At 49.1% G+C, this 19,084-nt stretch overlaps 1 protein-coding gene across 7 annotated transcripts in view; it reads right to left on the bottom strand.

Moving 5' to 3' along the window:
• The window catches only part of rmc1 (regulator of MON1-CCZ1), a 63,566-nt gene extending 47,408 nt beyond the window's left edge, over positions 1-16,158 (bottom strand). For all 7 annotated transcript variants that reach the window (XM_038808540.1, XM_038808546.1, XM_038808541.1 and 4 more), the window contains exons 1-5: positions 15,967-16,158; positions 11,537-11,613; positions 1,258-1,342; positions 1,094-1,150; positions 913-999 (exon numbers count right to left, since the gene is read on the bottom strand). In XM_038808540.1, the coding sequence (XP_038664468.1) occupies positions 913-999; positions 1,094-1,150; positions 1,258-1,342; positions 11,537-11,613; positions 15,967-16,086 (426 nt within the window). In that variant the 5' untranslated portion in view covers positions 16,087-16,158. The remainder of the gene's footprint in view (positions 1-912; positions 1,000-1,093; positions 1,151-1,257; positions 1,343-11,536; positions 11,614-15,966) is intronic.
• Positions 16,159-19,084: the final 2,926 nt, after the last annotated feature.

Raw genomic sequence — 19,084 nt, 5'->3', positions numbered from 1 at the left:
GGGAGTGAGGTGGGGGGGAGGGGCTGCGGCCATCGGAGCCTGGCAGAACAGGGTCCGAGTGGTCTAGCCGGGGTGGAAAGGTGGAAAGTTGGAGGGGAAGGAACAGAGGTTGAGGGAAGGAGTTTTACAAGAGGTAGTGGACAGCAGGAGTTTGGGGGGGGGGGGTTGTTACAACTCTTGGGTATCATGTACGGCACTCTTTCAGAAGTTGGACGGCATTGAGTGTGTGTGTGTGTGTGGGGGGGGAGGGTGGAAGAGAGAGAGAGAGAGAGAGAGTGAGAGTGAGAGTGAGAGTGAGAGTGAGAGTGAGAGTGAGAGTGAGAGTGAGAGTGAGAGAGCGAGAACTCTATGGTGACCATGGGCGGTCCCGGACTTTTTTTCTTTTTCTCCTTTGCTTTTTGTTTCCACCGTGGGAGAGTTTGTTTTATTGGATGCATATATTGACAGGTGGGCCGTTGTTAGCGGTGGTGGGATGATGGGATCGTTGTTATTGGGATTGATTTTGTATTTGTTACCATTTACTGTTTGTGGGTGGGGTGTTAAATTTGGAGGAAAATGTGAAAATGGAGAATAAAAACATTTATTAAAAAAAACAACTTTAATTCGCTCTCCACAGATGCTACCCCGACCCCAAGTGCTTCCCCCACTTTGTCTTTATGACAGATTTCCAACCTTAGCAATATTTTGCTCTTACAGTTTCCAATGACTGGGTTCTTATTAATCTTGAACATCCATAGGCAAACGCATGAGGAAAAACAAGATTTAAACATGCACAAAGAAGAGGATATAAACGGAGGGCACTGAAAAGATGCTCGAGCTCGCCGTCTTTCTAAAGCAAGATGATGGTCACCTGGGAGGGTTTGTGGGGAAAAAGCTTGGGCTCTTTCTGTCCTCATTATGTACAGTACATACCTGATAAAATTCGATGCCCTGGTCAGTAATAAATACTATTTCATTTGCGCTGATCCAACAGAAACTCAAGATGTTGGCATTTTTAGTCTACAGAGGGAACAAAATAGAAAGATTTATTTTTACATGGGCAGGAAGTTACATTTTAGATTTAAAGCGTACAAATTTCAATTATAATTATTACCTTGCATTCTTGAGAGTATTCCATTTGAGGCAGATCAGGAATAAAGTTAATAAAATCCTGCAAGAAAAAAAATAAAGATTTTAGCACACACTGTGAAGTGTCTACTTCCTTCCAATCCCAAACCTTATTAAAAAAATACATCATCTGTAAAGACATTCCCTTACCACAGCCTTCGGTGTTCTCTGCACAGCTAGAATCTTGTTCCCAGATGAAAATTTGATGCATTTCACTTCTCCTTTGTCCTCCATTCTTTGGGAGGAATAATAAAGACGGTTTTAGAGAATTGAGCATAAAATCTGTCATTGCAAAGGGGACAGAGGCAAATGGCAACTGTTTTGGGTCCAACGAAAGCTCAGGCATGGGCTGAATTCTCCGTACCCCGCTGCTAAAATTGCAGCCGGTGCCGGGGCGGAGAATCTATTTCCCCGCACGGAATCGGGACTGGCGCCGGTTTTCCGATTCTGCAGGCCCCGAATAGCAGCGCACTGGCAAACTCCCGACTAATGTGGTCTTGCCGGTCAGGATACTAGTCGGGGGGTGGGCCGGGCAATGTTTGGGCGGGCAGTCAGGGTCGGGCACGCGGCCGATCGGGGGGTTTATTTTTCGGGTCCAGCTCCGCCGTCTGCCATGGAGCACGGCGTGGCTGCCGCCGGAGGCCGCCGCCATGCGCATACGCGGCCTCCGACCCGGAAATGCGGGGACCCGGGTCTTCAGCAAAAGCTTCTAGATTTACGTTGGGGCCCTGCTAGTCCCCTACCTTGCTAGGAATATGTGGCCCTTTCACGACAGTTTTTCTGGTGTGAAAGTCCAGAGTTTTGATGCCGGTGTGGGGACATAGTCCCAAAAACAGAGAACCCAGCCCATGAAGTTTCAAAACCTACTGCTTCTTTTTAACAGAGTAAAAGTGGAGACCTGTGGGCTGTGGGAGCGCTTCCACTTCCCAATAAAATCCAGTACAAACATTCAGAGCAGGAGTTAAAAGTCGGCCATGTTTATTTTCCATGGCCACCTCTCTCAATGGCTCAGTTTATTCAGAGAGTAGCTGAACGTATGCATCAGACTAAATTAGGTTTGATATGAAGTTTCAGCCGAGCTACATGCGAGGCTCTTGGATTGGGAGTTAACCGATATTCTCACTTCTGACTGCTATCCAGGAATCCCAATTGCAAATGAACATCCTTGGATATCAGGTGAGGAACAGATAAGCCTCTATTTAAATAAAGTGCTGACACTATCAAATCAAGGTTCACTCATGAATAATGTCACTAGGGCAAGCGGGCACGTGTGGACAGGAGAAATAGCCACTGGAGTCTGTGCCATCATTTGGCCAGCGCTGATCTGTAGCTCAACTCCATCTAGCCATCTTGGTTCCATCATCGGCAGGAATTTTAACTCAATAAAATATATGGAATTAAAAAGTCTAATGATGACCATGAAACCATTGTGGAAAAAACCCATCTGATTCACTAATATCCTTTAGAGAAGGAAATCTGCCGGCCTTACCTTGTCTGGCCTACATGTGACTCCAGACGCACAGCAATGTGGTTGACTCTTAACTGCCCCGTCAAGGGCAATAAGGGATGGGAACAGCCTGCGACACCCCCGCCCCATGAGTGAATAAAATAATCCCCTTACTCAACCCAATTCTATCAATCTCAGTTTCAAAATTTTCAACTGATCCCCCCCGTCTCAACATCTTTGTGAGGGAGTGTGTTCCAGATACCTACAACCCACCGTGTGACGAAGTGCTTCCTGCTCAAACTTTAGGGTTACATCCGCTTGTTCTGGACTCCCACAACCCAAAAAGGGCTGTTTAGCACAGGGCTAAATCGCTGGCTTTGAAAGCAGACCAAGACATGCCAGCAGCACGGTTCGATTCCTGTACCAGCCTCCCCAAACAGGCGCCGGAATGTGGCAACTAAGGGCTTTTCACAGTAACTTCATTTGAAGCCTACTTGTGACAATAAGCGATTTTCATTTTTCATTTCCACTATTGAATTTATTAATCATATTTAACACTTCAATCAAATCAATCCTCAACTTTCCAAACTCGAGGAAATACAAGCCATGTTATTACAACCCAACCATATTTAGCCTCAGTATCATTTGGCACCCCTTCTAAACCCCCCGATCGGCTGCGTGTTCTCTTTCCCGAGGGGTCGGTGCCTAAAACTGAACAGTTATTTCAGATGGAGTCTGATCAAAGCTCTTTGAAACAGGACTTCATCTCCCTAGGATGTTACCACCATGGAGATAAATTCCACTTTTGATTACATTTCAGAGCCATCCGTTTTCTCTTTTAGCGATTTGTATACCTACACACCCAAATCCCTTTCCTTTGTCATAGCTCCTCATCTCTCACTTTCAGGAAAATATTAAGATTTTTCTCTTGAACTCTATTTACCACAGTTCTGTGCAATCATTCAATTTTTCTAATTGTGTAACTTACTCCCCCCATCTAATTTATGTACCTCCTAAATTAGTGACATGCACAAATTTGAAGTCCATAACCTGGGTCAGGAAGATTAACAATTATCAACGGTTAAAAACCTACTTCCATTGTTAATCACCCAACATTCTGTGCTGAACTTAATGAATTATTACATACAAACTAAGGGCAAGATCTTGCTTACGCGAGGGAAAGCTTTTGACCATTAACTAGATACCAAATAAAAACCACATCGGAGAGGGCGACACGTTGGTTAGCACTGCTGCCTCACGGCGCTCAGGACCCAGGATCAATCCCGGCCCCGGGTCACTGCCCGTGTGGAGTTTGCACATTCTCCCGGTGTCTGCGTGGATCTCATCCCCACAACCCAAAAAGGTGTGCAGGGTAGGTGGATTGGCCGCACTATATTGCCCCTTAGTTGGAAAGAAAAAGAATTGGATACTCTAAGTTTATGTTAAAAAAACCCACATCAGAGGCCCACTGGTAACAAAGGCATTTTGTTAACTGAATCACGAGTCAATTGCTTCCTTTACACCACTTCCACTTTCAACACTGGTACCTCGGCAAGACTCTTGTCCAAAAGATTATACATTTCTATTTTTGTCGCTAAAATGTGAATATTTGATAAATAGAATCAAATCTACCACAGGGTCAGGTTGTAGGTAAAAATGAGGTATTTAAACTTTTTCTTCCTCCATGATTTCTAAAATTCATAATAAACAATATTTGATAAATAATCACAGCTGTGTTTCAGTTGAACCCATTCTCACCTCTGAATCACAAGGTTCTGCGTTTACTAACCATAAGAAACAGGAACAGGCGTAGGCCATTCGGCCCCTCGAGCCAGCTCCACCATTCAATGTGATCATGGCTGATCCGACATTCCTCACGTCCACTCTACTGCCCTTTCCCTGTAACCCTCGATTCTCTGACTGATCAAGGATGTAACTATCTCGGCCTTAAATATACACACAGACTCTGCCCCTCCCAGCTCTCTGTGACGAGGAGTTCCAACGACTGACAACCCTCCGAGAGAGGAAATTCCTCCTCATTTCAGTTTTAAATTGGCTCCCCATTATTCTGAGACTCTGCTCTCTGGTCCCAGACTCTCCCATCAGGCGGAGACATCCTCTCAGCATTTACCCTGTCAGCCCCTGTAGAATCTGACATGTTCCAATGAGATCACCTCTCATTCTTCGAAATTCCAATGAGTCGATTCCAACCTGTTTAACCTTAGCTCACAAGACAATCATCTGGATCATCCCAGTGAACCTTCTCTGAGCCCCCTCCAATTAAAAATATCTTTCCTTAAATAATGGGATCAAAACTGCTCCAAGTGCTCCAGATGTGGTCTCACCAGTTCCTTGTACAGTTGCAGCAAGACTTCTCCACTCTGAAACTCCAACCCCCCAGAAATAAGGGCCAACATTCCATTACCCTTCCTGATTACCTGCTGCCCCTGTGTGCTAGCTTTCTGTGCTTCGTGCACAAGTCCCCCCAAGTCCCTTTGTGTTGCAGCTTTCTGCAGTTTTTCTTCCTTTAAGTAATACTCTGTTCATTTGTTCTCCCTTCCAAAATTAACTTCACGTTTTCCCACATTGTACCCCATTTGTCAACTTACTCGACCTATCAATATCTCTTTGCAAACTGTTTGGATCCCTCTCGTAACTTGCCTTTCCATCTATTTTTGCGTCGTCTGCAAATGTGACTACAGTACATTCGCTTCCTTCCTCCAAGTCATTGATACATATTGTAAACAGTTGTGGTCCCAACACTGATCCCTGTGGAATCCCACTGGTTACAGGTCACCAACCTGTAAAATAACCCCTTATCCCCACTCACTGTGTCCTGCCCATTAGCCAATTCTCTATCCCCATGCCAGTATACTGCCTCCAACACCATGGGTCTTATCTTAAGACATAACATTTTGTGAGGTACTTTGTTGAACCTTGGTGGTGCAGTGGTCTTGTCACTGGACCAATAATCCAGTCACCCAGGGGACTGCTTTGGGGTCCTGGGTTCAAATCCTACCACGACAGATAGGGAATTGGAATTTTTTTTTAAAATCTGGAATTAAAAGTCTAACGATGACCATGAAACCATCAACTGCTGTTAAAAAAAACATCTGGTTTATTGATGCCCTTTAGGGAAAGTTGGGGGGGTGAAATCCACACAGACACGAGGTGAATGTGCAAACTCCACATGGACAGCGACCTGGGCCTGGAATCGAACCCAGGTCCTCGGCACCGTGAGGCAGCAGTGCTAACCACTGCGCCACTGTGCCGCCCTCTATTTTGACAGGAGTTCCTTACTTCCTCTGCTCAAATTAAAAGGCCCGTCTCCATTAACGATCCATGGACCAAATATGATAAGGACAAAATAAAAGAAATAGGAACTAGGAGAATCAGCAGGAAGGGCCCTTACACTGAATGTTACAAGTGTGACACCGTGTGGCCTGTATTGGTTCTGCGATCACTCAGCAGAGGACAAGGTCGTGTTTTTAATGTTACCTCAAAACATGTTATATGGAATTATACTGAACATACAGCACAGAAATAGGTGATGCAGTCCAACTGATATTTATAAAAGCAAATTACTCCGGATGCTGGAATCTGAAACCAAAGAGAAAATGCTGGGAAATCTCAGCAGGTCTGGCAGAATCTGTAGGGAGAGAAAAGAGCTAACGTTTCGAGTCCAGATGACCCTTTGTCAAAGCTAAAACAGAGAAAGTGGGAAATATTTATTCTGTGGAGTGAGAATGAAAGATGAGTCAAAGCCACAGAAACCCAGGGAAACGCAGGGTGCTAATAGCCACAGAAACCATGGGGAAAGAGTGCTAATGGCAGTCCCCAGAGAGAACAAAAGGCGTGAAGGGCCAAACAGCAGGGAAACTAACCTCAGAGGGTAAACTGTGACAGATATAGATGCGGGGGGAGGGGAAGGGGGAAGCAAAGGGGAGAAAGGGTAAGGAAAAGTGGATAAGATTGGGGGGAGTTCATTATATATATAAAGAAAGACAAGAGAGAAAGAAATGGTAAAACACAGTTAAAATGAAATGGGATGAAAACAAATGGGTCGAGGTGGGGTAGAGATAACCATCTGACGTTGTTGAATTTTATGTTGAGACCGGAAGGCCTAACCGGAAGATGAGATGTTGTTCCTGTCATAATATCCACTCAAGTATATAATGAGATGCAGACAGGCAGTGATTGACACATAGGGATGACCAGTAAACATACAGCACAGTACAACCAATCACCAGACAGGACACTACCACTATAAAGCCAGAGGGCACTAGGTTTTCCGCTCTCTCGGGACCCAGCCACTGAGACAGTCAGAGTCCACGAGCTAGCAAGTGCAAACACCATGCGGTAGCTAGTAAGTCTGGTCAGGCTACTACAAGGTCACCAGTCAGATCAGTATAGTGTCGACCCACAGCTGAATATGTATATCAGTTCTATAGTTGAATAAAACAGTGTTGGATCTTCTCCAGTGTTAGACGTCTGTTTCTAACTTCCCTGCATCGAGTGCAATCCACATCGAACAAACCTGCCTAACACATCAGTTCCTCCAGTTTGCGTTAAGCTTCAATGGAACATTGCAACAGGCCAAGGACAGACACGCGCACATGGGAGCAGGGTCTTGTGTTAAAATGGCAAGCAACGGGAAGGTCAGGGTCCTGAATGCGCACAGAAGCCTTTGCTTGCCATTATATATCATCAAGACCACCTATTTCCAACGCCATGTCATTCATCCCAGCCTCAGCCTGCCTGATCGGACTCGAACCTTGCAGCTCATCCAGAACTCTACTCCCATACTCTAACTGGCACCAACTCCCATTCACTCATCACCGACTATGGTCACTGACCCACAGTCCTCCCAGTCCAGCCCTATAACCTTCTTTGTGCATTCTTGATTTTCCACTACTTGCATGTGACCTTTCACCTGTCTCAGTCCCAATTCCCTCCCTCAGCCTCTGTAGCCTTACATAGATTTCATAGAATTTACAGTGCAGAAGGAGGCCATTCGGCTCATCAAGTCTGCACCAGCCTTACAAAGAGCACCCTACTGAAGCCTACGTGTCTACCCTATCCCTGTAACATTTTTTGGACACGAAGGGCAATTTAGCATGGCCAATCCACATAACCCGCACATCTTTGGACTGTGGGAGGAATCCGCACATCTTTGGACTGTGGGAGGAATCCGGAGTACCCGGGAGGAAACCCACGCAGACACGGGGAGAACGTGCAGACTCCGCACAGACAGTGACCCAAGCCGGGAATCGAACCTGGGACCCTGGAGCTGTGAAGCAACTGTGCTAACCACTGGGCAACAGTGCTTGCGATGCTCCTTGACCAAGCTTTTCGACACCCGTGTTAATACCTCCTTATGGATTAACTATTGGCAAAATTGTGCTGAGACAGTGTTTAAAGTGGCGCTGCCAATGAACAGCTCCTTAATCTTGGATTTATCATATGCATCACCTCTTTACATTCTATTTATCATCATATTGATCACAAAATGAATTAAAAAACCATCAGCAAACATTTTTCAACTAGAACGATCATTTCCCTTTTTTTAATTCTTGTCGGAAAGGAGAAATGAAGGTTCCAGAGGATGGTAGCAAACGATAACTATCACACAGTCCTGCTGCCAAGCACCGCAATCAGGAACAAGGGAGTTTCTCAGCTCCTGCCTATGACATGTGCAGCTGCTGGGGAGGAGGACAGGATGCTGCTTAAAAGAACGTTAAGTATTCACGGCTACTTCACCAATCAGTTGCACCTTGCTCAAAGACACAAGGCATATCCCAATATAGATCTTACCCTCGCCTCCATTTAGTTCAGATTAGCTCCCATAGGGTACAGGGAGTACAAAGGAAAGTGGAGTTGCGACCACAATCAGATCTTAGTGAATAGCGGAGTGGACTCAAGAAGGCTCAAATGTCCATATCACATTCTTCTGCTGCTGCCATTTACAGCTCCAGCTTTTGATCTGCTACCTGCTCCATTGCCATCTCTCTCTGCCTTCCATCATTTTATTTCTCCCGCTCTCCATCACATGTAAGAGCTTCCCTTCCATCTTTCCTCTCATACCCCCCCAAATCCAGTTGTACTTCTTATAATTGCTTACACCTCATACTTCTCCCAGTTTTGATGAATTCATAGAATCCCGACAATGAAGAAGGTCATTTGCACCGGGTTCAATTCCGGTGGACCGTCTGTGCGGAGTCTGCACGTTCTCCCCGTGTCTGCGCGGGTTTCCTCCGGGTGCTCCGTTTCCTCCCACAGTCCAAAGATGTGCAGGTTAGGTGGATTGGCCATGATAAATTGCCCCTTTGTGTTCCTTAGGTTAGGTGGAGTAATAGGGCGGGGGAGCAGGCCCAGGTAAGGTGCTATTTCAGAGGGTCGGTGCAGACCCGATGGGCCTAATGGCCTCCTTCTGCATTGTAGGGATTCTATGATTCAACTGAATGTGGAAGGAGCTGGTTGCGTATAATAATTATTCTCTGCGATGGAACAAAGATTTTACAAATGCTGACTGTTATGATCCAGCAGATGGGAATTACTATACAAACCAAATCCCCAAGGGAAACTTGGCCCACTTATCATAATACTTTTTTGTATTCTGGCCACGAGACGATGCGTTTACTGAAATCAGAAGCCGTGAGTTCCAGTAACACTTTTGGGATTTTGAACTTTAACTTAAAAACACATTGATTAACAAAAAAAAAGAAAATATACACACAAAAGATTACATTTACACAGTTAAAAGTTAGGTGTACAAAATATTCCCCTTAAAAGACCCTCGGCTTGGTCAGGCACACAAGTAAATATCCTTTAGACAATACTCCTTTACAGATGTTTAACTACAAAAATGAGTGATATTCCAACAAAGCAAACCCACTGCTGTTGCAGGAAAAGTATATTATTGGACTGTTCACTCTGTCCCACTTTGCTGTGGAAATTCAAAACACAACCCTGCTTTCTGAAAAACAGACTCTTTTCTGGGTTGGCTGCTTCAGCTCCTTGCCCAACACACAGCAGCACCCCAGGAAGTCTCACAGAGCCACTCCATCTAAGCTCCCAAATCTCGCCTAAAGTATCTTTCTGTCTCTTTCATCTTTGACTCCACTGTCCTTAGTCCTTGTTTGAAACTTCACGTTCTCAGAATATAAAAACCTTTCATGTTCTCCCTACCGCCTTCACTTTCAGGTCAAATATTTAATATATTTTCCAAGTTGCAAACTCTTTTACTCCACTTTTAAATTTAACACCTAAAAATCTAAACCTTTACTTATCTCCCAAGTTAAATTTCTAATGTTTGCTTATTTACTTGTAGAAAATTAACTTGCCATCCTTACTTCAAATGCATGCCCTGAACACAAACATTCCTTCAAAATCCTAAACTTTGTAGACAATCTGTCTTTATTTAATTAAATTATTTACACTCAGACGCAAGTGTGCTTCACAGAATGACACAATAAACCCCATAATACCATCTCTCATCACACTACCTACCGTTTAAAAAAATTATTTCATGGGATATGAGCAATGCTGGCAAGGCCAGCATTTGTTGCCCATCCCTAATTGCCCTTGAACTGAGTGGCTTGCTAGTGAATTTCAGAGGGCAATTAAGAGTCAACCAGGAGTCACATGTAGTCCAGACTGGGTAAGGATGGCGGATTTTCATCTCTAAAAGGGACACTTTGAACCAGATAGATTCTTGCAACAATGATGATAGTTTAAGTATTGAATCCTGGGTTTTTATTCACTGAATTCCAAAAGGTACTGTGGGGAGATCTGAACTATGCCTCAGAGCATTAATAATACATGGATTGGGTGGCCGCTTTGCGGAACACCTTCACACAGCCCGCAAGCATGACCCAGACCTTCCTGCCGCTTGCCATTTCAACTCAACATTTTGCTTTCATGCTCGCGTTTCTGTCCTTGGCCTGCTGCAACATTCCAGTGAAGCCCAACACAAACTGGAGGAAAGCAAATTACTGCAGATGCTGGAATCTGAAACCAAAGAGAAAATGCTGGAAAACCTTTGGGGTCAACTGGACTTGAAACGTTCGCTCTTTTCTCTCCAAACAGATGCTGCCAGACCTGCTGAGATTTTCCAGCATTTTCTCTTTGGTTACAACCTGGAAGAATGTCACCGTGTCATCCAATTAGGCACTTTACAGCCTTCTGGACTCAACACGGGAGTTCAATAACTTCAGACCATTAGCACTGTCCTCCATTTTGATCTTTTTTAAATTCCCCACCCCCACACCTCTTTTTGCACCTTCTTCAGTCTTCTTGCACTTCCATTAACACTCCCTTTGTTTCATGTCCAAGGCACCGTTGTACAATCTCTCCTAGCTCACACCCATCACTGCCGTTTTACTTTGCTCCAGATGCTGCACCCCCTCTCTTCATAAGAACATAAGAACTAGGAGCAGGAGTAGGCCATCTGACCCCTCGAGCCTGCTCCGCCATTCAATGAGATCATGGCTGATCTTTTGTGGACTCAGCTCCACTTTCCGGCCCGAACACCATATCCTTTAATTCTTCAAAAAACTATCTATCTTTACCTTAAAAACATTTAATGAAGGAGCCTCTACTGCTTCACTGGGCAAGGAATTTCATAGATTCAATCTTCAATCTTATAGAATCCATCAGCTCTCAGGAAGATTCATACTGACTTGAAGATTTACTCGTTTTTCCCCCTCTCTCCAGAGATGTTGCCAAACCTACTGAGTTTGTGCAGCATTTAAGTTATGTTTAAGGTGTATTACCTGCAGTGATTGTACAATGTGTTTTCATCTCATTATTGCACATCAACATTCATCTGCAACACTAGGGAGTTTTCTCACTAAATGATGATGTACCAAGTGGTGAGCTGTTTGGTAAGTGAAGTGTTCGTAAAACCTTCCAATGTCTACTTGACGTCTACAGCACGTGTGCCTTTAAATATCTTCCCTGTGTTTTTACAGCATGCCTTACCTGAAAGAGATGCAGCTCTTGTCATCAGGCCCTTTAACCACTACACCAGTAGCACCCCCAGATCGAACAGCAAACACCTATGAGCAGCAAATGAAAAAAATAGTTTAAATCTGCTACCTAATCCAATGAATCATACATTTCTGGTAGGCTTATAATTGTGATCATATACAAAGAGGGACATAGATAGTTTAAGTGAGTGGGTAAAACATTTGTCGGATGGAATATAATGGGGGAATATGTGAGGTTGTCCACTTTTATAGGAACAATCTGTCTATGTGGAGTTGTCTCTGTCTACGGATAGAGGATTGGTTAGGTAAAAGGAAACAGTAGACATAAATTGGCCATTTCCGGGTTCACAAGAAGTGACGAGCAGAGTGCCACAGGAATCAGTGCTGGGTCGCAACTCTTTACAATTTATGTTGATGACTTGGATGAAGGGACCAATTATACGGTTGCTAAATTTGCTGATGTCATAAATATAGGTATTAAACTAAGTTGTGAAGAGGACGTAGAGCCTCCAAGGGATACTGATAGATGAAAAGAGTGGGCAAAATTTGGCAGATGGTTAATGATCTTATGATGTGGAAAAATATGAACTTGTCCGCTTTGGCAGGAAGCATCGAATAGAAGCAGGTTATTAAAATGGAGAGAGACTGCAGAAAACTCGGGAGATGCAGAGGGAGCTGGCTGTCATGGTACATGATTCAGGAAATGCAGGTACAGCAAGTCATTAAGAAGGCAAGAGCAATGTTCTCTTTTATTTTAAGGGGAATGGAACATGAAAGGAGGGATATTTTGATGCAGCTCTACAGGACTTTGGTGACATACAGAGAGCACTCAGTAGAGTTTTGGTCTCCTTATTTAAGAAAATATATAAATGCATTGGAAACAATTCAGAGAAGGTTGACGCAACGGACACTTGTGATCAGAAGGGGGGTTATCAAGAAAAAGGGCTGGACAGGGTGGGACTGCTTCCATTGGGGGTTTAGAATATTGAGAGGTGATCTTATTGGAACATAAGGTCCTCAAAGGACTGAAGAGGGTTGGATGCTTCCCCTTGTGAGAGAAACTAGAACTAGGGGACACGATTTAAAAGTATGAATCTTCTTTTTAAGAACGAGATGAGATTTTTCTTCTTTCAGGAGATCATGAATCTTTGGAACCCGCTTGCCCCGAGAATGGTGCAGGGAGGGTCAATGAATATTTTCAAAGCAGAGGGAGGTAGACTCTTGACTAATAACGGAGTCAACGGTTGTTGGGGCTGGTGGAAAGTGAATTGGAGGCCACAATCATCTCAGCCATTATCTTATTGAATGGCAGAGTAGGGGCCAAATGGCCAAAGCCTGCTCTTATTTAGTATATGTGAACGTGTCCTGGAATAATATCTAGTCAAACTCCCATTGTTGTTTGTGAGCTGCCAGTTTTTTGACATTAGTAAGGAGGGAGTGCTGCACTGTCAGACGGTCAGTACTGAGGGAGTGCTGCACTGTCAGACGGTCAGTACTGAGGGAGTGCTGCACTGTCAGAGGGTCAGTACTGAGGGAGTGCTGCACTGTCAGAGGGTCAGTACTGAGGGAGTGCCGCACTGTCAGAGGGTCAGTACTGAGGGAGTGCCGCACTGTCAGAGGGTCAGTACCGAGGGAGAGCTGCACTGTCAGAGGGTCAGTACTGAGGCAGTGCCACACTGTCAGAGGGGCAGTACTGAGGGAGTGCCACACTGTCAGAGGGGCAGTACTGAGGGAGAGCCGCACTGTCAGAGGGTCAGTACTGAGGGAGTGCCGCACTGTCAGAGGGTCAGTACTGAGGGAGCGCCGCACTGTCAGAGGGTCAGTACTGGGCGAGTGCCGCACTGTCAGAGGGTCAGTACTGAGGGAGTGCCGCACTGTCAGAGGGTCAGTACTGAGGCAGAGCCGCACTGTCAGAGGGTCAGTACTGAGTGAGTGCTGCACTGTCAGAGGGTCAGTACTGAGGGAGTGCTGCACTGTCAGAGGGTCAGTACTGAGGGAGTGCTGCACTGTCAGAGGGTGAGTGCTGAGGGGAGTGATGAGGGGAGTGATGAGGGGGCGCTGAGGGGGTGATGAGGAGGTGCTGAGGGGGGGTGATGATGAGGGAGTGCTGAGGGGGTGATGATGAGGGGGTGATGATGAGGGGGTGATGATGAGGGGGTGATGAGGAGGGGGTGATGAGGAGGGGGTGATGAGGAGGGGGTGATGAGGAGGGGGTGATGAGGAGGGGGTGATGAGGAGGGGGTGATGAGGAGGGGGTGATGAGGAGGGGGTGATGAGGAGGGGGTGATGAGGAGGGGGTGATGAGGAGGGGGTGATGAGGAGGGGGTGATGAGGAGGGGGTGATGAGGAGGGGGTGATGAGGAGGGGGTGATGAGGAGGGGGTGATGAGGAGGGGGTGATGAGGAGGGGGTGATGAGGAGGGGTGATGAGGAGGGGGTGATGAGGAGGGGGTGATGAGGAGGGGGTGATGAGGAGGGGGTGATGAGGAGGGGGTGATGAGGAGGGGGTGATGAGGAGGGGGTGATGAGGAGGGGGTGATGAGGAGGGGGTGATGAGGAGGGGGTGATGAGGAGGGGGTGATGAGGAGGGGGTGATGAGGAGGGGGTGATGAGGAGGGGGTGATGAGGAGGGGGTGATGAGGAGGGGGTGATGAGGAGGGGGTGATGAGGAGGGGGTGATGAGGAGGGGGTGATGAGGAGGGGGTGATGAGGAGGGGGTGATGAGGAGGGGGGTGATGAGGAGGGGGTGATGAGGAGGGGGTGATGAGGAGGTGCTGATGAGGAGGTGCTGAGGGGGTGAGGAGGAGGTGCTGAGGGGGGTGATGAGGAGGGAGTGCTGAGGGGGGGTGATGAGGAGGGAGTGCTGAGGGGGCGATGAGGAGGTGATGAGGAGGTGCTGAGGAGGTGCTGAGGGGGTGATGAGGAGGTGCTGAGGGGGTGATGAGGAGGTGCTGAGGGGTGATGAGGAGGTGCTGAGGGGGTGCTGAGGGGGTGATGAGGAGGTGCTGAGGGGGTGATGAGGGGGTGCTGAGGGGGTGATGAGGAGGTGCTGAGGGGGGTGATGATGAGGGAGTGCTGAGGAGGTGCTGAGGGGGTGATGAGGAGGTGCTGAGGAGGTGCTGAAGGGGGGGGTGATGAGGAGGTGCTGAGGGGGGGTGATGAGGGAGTGATGAGGAGGTGCTGAGGGGGGGTGATGATGAGGGAGTGATGAGGAGGTGCTGAGGGGGGTGATGATGAGGGAGTGCTGAGGGGGTGATGAGGAGGTGCTGAGGAGGTGCTGAGGGGGTGATGAGGAGGTGTTGAGGGGGTGATGAGGGGTGCTGAGGGGGTGATGAGGGGGTGATGAGGGGGTGATGAGGGGGTGATGAGGGGGTGATGAGGGGGTGATGAGGGGGTGATGAGGAGGTGCTGAGGGGGTGATGAGGAGGTGCTGAGGGGGTGATGAGGAGGTGCTGAGGGGGTGATGAGGAGGTGCTGAGGGGGTGATGAGGAGGTGCTGAGGGGTGCTGAGGGGGTGCTGAGGGGGGTGATGAGGAGGTGCTGAGGGGGGTGATGAGGGAGTGATGAGGAGGTGCTGAGGGGGTTGGGGGGGGTGCTGAGGGGGGGTGATGATGAGGGAGTGATGAGGAGGTGCTGAGGGGGGTGGGGGGGGTGCTGAGGGGGGGTGATGATGAGGGAGTGATGAGGAGGTGATGAGGGGGGGGGTGATGAGGGGGGGGTGATGAGGGGGGTGATGAGGGGGGTGATGAGGGGGGGTGATGAGGGGGGGGTGATGATGGGGGGTGATGAGGGGGGGGTGATGAGGGGGGGTGATGAGGGGGGGGTGATGATGAGGGGGGGTGATGAGGGTGGGGAGGGTGATGATGAGCGAGTGATGGGGGGGTGCTGAGTGGGGGGAGGGGGGTGATGAGGGGGGGTGCTGAGGGGGGGTGATGATGAGGGGGGGGGGTGATGAGGGTGGGGAGGGTGATGATGAGCGAGTGATGGGGGGGGGTGCTGAGGGGGGAGGGGGGGTGATGAGGGGGGGGTGCTGAGGGGGGGTGATGATGAGGGGGGGGGGATGAGGGTGGGGAGGGTGATGATGAGCGAGTGATGGGGGGGGTGCTGAGTGGGGGAGGGGGGGTGATGATGGGGGGGGTGATGAGGGTGGGGAGGGTGATGATGAGGGGGGGTGATGAGGGTGGGGAGGGTGGGGAGGGTGATGATGAGCGAGTGATGGGGGGGGGGTGCTGAGTGGGGGGAGGGGGGGTGATGATGGGGGGGGTGATGAGGGTGGGGAGGGTGATGATGAGGGGGGGGGGTGCTGAGGGTGATGATGAGCGAGTGATGAGGGGGGGGGGGGGTGCCGCACTGTCGGTGGTGCCGCGGTGAGCTGCTGCTGTCTGTTATTGTTGATCCACATTTCTCGCGTTTCCAGTCTCACCTGTTTATTGGCTTCATCGAAAAACACATTATTGACGGAGGAGACCTTCTCGAACTGCACGGGGCTCTCACACAGCTCCAGGTAATGACCCCCTGGCGGCGGCAGCGCCATTGTCACCATCAGCACCTCAGCCGTCTTCCCACCGCCTCTTCAGGACTGGCACAGCGCCCTACTGCGCACGCGCAGCCACGCCAGCCACTGCGCACGCGCGCCCCCGGCGTCTGGGCCCTGCGTCATCAACATCCGACCGCAACACTGCGCACGCGCGCTAACGGCGCTTGGGCACGCGTCATCACTATCCGACCGCAACACTGCGCACGCGGACGGCAGCAACACAGCGCACGCACGCTAAGGGCTGCTGGTCCCTGCGTCATCACCATCTGACCGCAACACTGCGCACGCGCAATCCTGACGGTAGCAACACTGCGCACGCGCATTTGATCCAATCAAATTTTAATTTGACAGGGAAGTCACTAAAATTGCAGTTCACTGGTGTAATATTTTTAAATTTAGAGTACCCAATTATTTTTTTCCAATCAAGGGGCAATTTAGCGTGGCCAATCCACCCACCCTGCATATCTTTGCGTTGTGGGGGTGAGACCCCGGCAGACAGGTCACTGGTGTAATTACTGAGTAATAGTAACAACTGGCATAATAACTGGTATAATAGTAACGACTGATGTAATAACTAGTATAATAGTAACGACTGGCGTAATAACTGATGTAATAACTAGTATAATAGTAACGACTGGTGTAATTAGAACATAAGAACTAGGAGCAGGAGTCGGCCATCTGGCCCCTCGAGCCTGCTCCGCCATTCAATGAGATCATGGCTGATCTTTTGTGGACTCAGCTCCACTTTCCGGCCCGAACACCATAACCCTTAATCCCTATAAGAACATAACTGGTGTAATTACTTATGTAATAGTAACAACTGGTGTAGTAACTGGTGTAATTACTGAAGTAATAGTAACAACTGGTGTATTAACTGGTAATTTTTCCTTCTTGCAATTATAACATTCATAACTTCTTTCCAGCGTTCCTTCTAAAGTTATAGTCGTGAAAATGGTTAATTTGAAATTCAAGGATCAGTGCACAAATTCTAATTAAAAATGTGAACTTTTGACTTCCGGTTGCGGTGTTGCGGAGCTAAGCTGCACGTTCGGTAGCTCCCGCTATTTTTGGACTTTCGGGCTCTTTTAAGGGCCCGCAGCGGTGCTGGTTGGACTTTCCCCCTGGTGGGAACACATCCACTGTGCTCATCTGCCGGTGGATGGACTGGACCAGGAGCGGGGCGGTCAAAAAATCGGCTTTGGAGCAGAGAAAGGTGCGAGGCAGGAAAAACAAGATGGCAGCGGGCGGGGAACCAGCAGCAGTGGGCGCAGGAGCAGCAGGAGCTGCTCCATCGCTGCTTCAGAGAGCTGAATGCTGAGATCCTGGAGCCGTTTAAGGCCTCGCTGGACAAGCTCATGGCGACTCAGGGTGCGGAGATCCGAGCTACAGCAAAAGGCCTCGGAAAGCGAGGACGAACTCCTAGACCTGGCAGTGAAGGTGGAATCGCACGAGGCGCTTCACAAGAAATGGCTGGCAAGGATGGAGGAGATGGAGAACCGCTCCCGTCGGAATAACCTGCGGATTTTGGGCCTCCCGGAGGGGCTGGAAGGTTCGAATTTGGGGGCCTACGTGGTTGTGATGCTGAATTCGTTAATGGGCGCGAGGTCGTTCCGGGGACCCTTGGAGCTGGAGGGGGCCCATCGAGTGCTGTTGAGGAAGCCCAGGCCGAACGAGCCGCCTAGGGCGGTGCTGGTCCGTTTTCACCGCTTCGTTGACCGTGAGTGTGTGCTGAGATGGGCAAAGAAGGAAAGGAGCAGCAAGTGGGAGAATGCAGAGATCACGATCTATCAGGACTGGAGCGCGGAGGTGGCGAAGAGAAGGGCTGGTTTCAATTGGGCGAAGGGAGTGCTTCACAGGAAAGGGGTGAAGTTTGGCTTGTTACAACTGGCTCGCCTCTGGGTCACTTGCAAGGACCGCCAGCTCTACTTTGATTCTCTGGAGGAGGCCTGGGCCTTTGTCCAGGCAGAGAAGTTGGACTCGAACTGAGGACTGGGGGGCTGGGGAATGATGTACATAGTCCGGAGGCTCTGTCCTTCTTGGTATCCTTTCGTTTTTATTGGCTGTGTTTGATGTTGCCTTTTCGCTGTTCTGCTTTTTCGCTTTTTGGGGCTGTTATTTATTTATTGGGGTGCTTTTTAGTTTTTTCACTAGTGGAGGGTTGGAGAGCTGTTCGCGGTCCCGCTGGGTCAGGTGCCCGTCTTTTTCCCACGTGTTGGATCGGGGGGGCGGGGTTTGGGATGGAAGCGCGGGCTTTCTTCCCGTGCTGGAGGGGGCGGGGCCGGCACTGGGAGGGGTGATTGGTGGTTGTGTTGCATCGGGGGGGGGGTCGTCGGGTAGGCGGGAGCAGCCGGGGTCAGCAGGAGTCGCCTGACTTACGGAAGTACAATGGTAGGGGTTACACAGCTAGGGGGTCCCTAGCTTGAGGGGGGAGTAGGGGGGTACCGGGTTGCTGCTGCAGGGGCCGTAGGGGAACTGCTGGTGAAGGGGGATGGGGGGGGGGGTGTCTGCCACCATGGGGAACGGGCCTGGGGGGTTCTCTGGGCACGTGGTGAGCCGAGGGAGAGCTATAGCTGACCGGCACAGAGGGAGGGGGAAGACCCCCCAGATTCAGCTGGTCACATGGAACGTGAGGGGGGGGGCTGAATGGACCGGTGAAGCGGTCCCGGGTCTTGGCGCACCTGAAGGGGCTGGGAGTGGACGTAGCTATGCTCCAGGAGACGCACCTTAAGGTGGCGGATCAGGTGAGGCTGAGAAGAGGCTGGGTGGGGCAGGTGTTTCACTCGGGGCTTGATGCGAAGAATCGAGGGGTGGCGATCTTAGTTGCCAAGAGCTTGTCGTTTGTTGCGTCGAGTGTGGTGGCGGACAGTGGAGGTAGATACGTAATGGTGAGTGGTGGACTTCAGGGGGAGCGGGTGGTTCTGGTCAATGTGTACGCCCCCAACTGGGACGATGCGGCGAATGTTGAGCCGGATCCCGGACCTGGAGATGGGGCGTTTGATCCTGG

This window comes from Scyliorhinus canicula, chromosome 10 (assembly GCF_902713615.1).
Source record: "Scyliorhinus canicula chromosome 10, sScyCan1.1, whole genome shotgun sequence".
In the NCBI taxonomy this organism is placed as follows: domain Eukaryota; kingdom Metazoa; phylum Chordata; class Chondrichthyes; order Carcharhiniformes; family Scyliorhinidae; genus Scyliorhinus; species Scyliorhinus canicula.
This window is presented reverse-complemented; position numbering and strand designations above follow the sequence as displayed.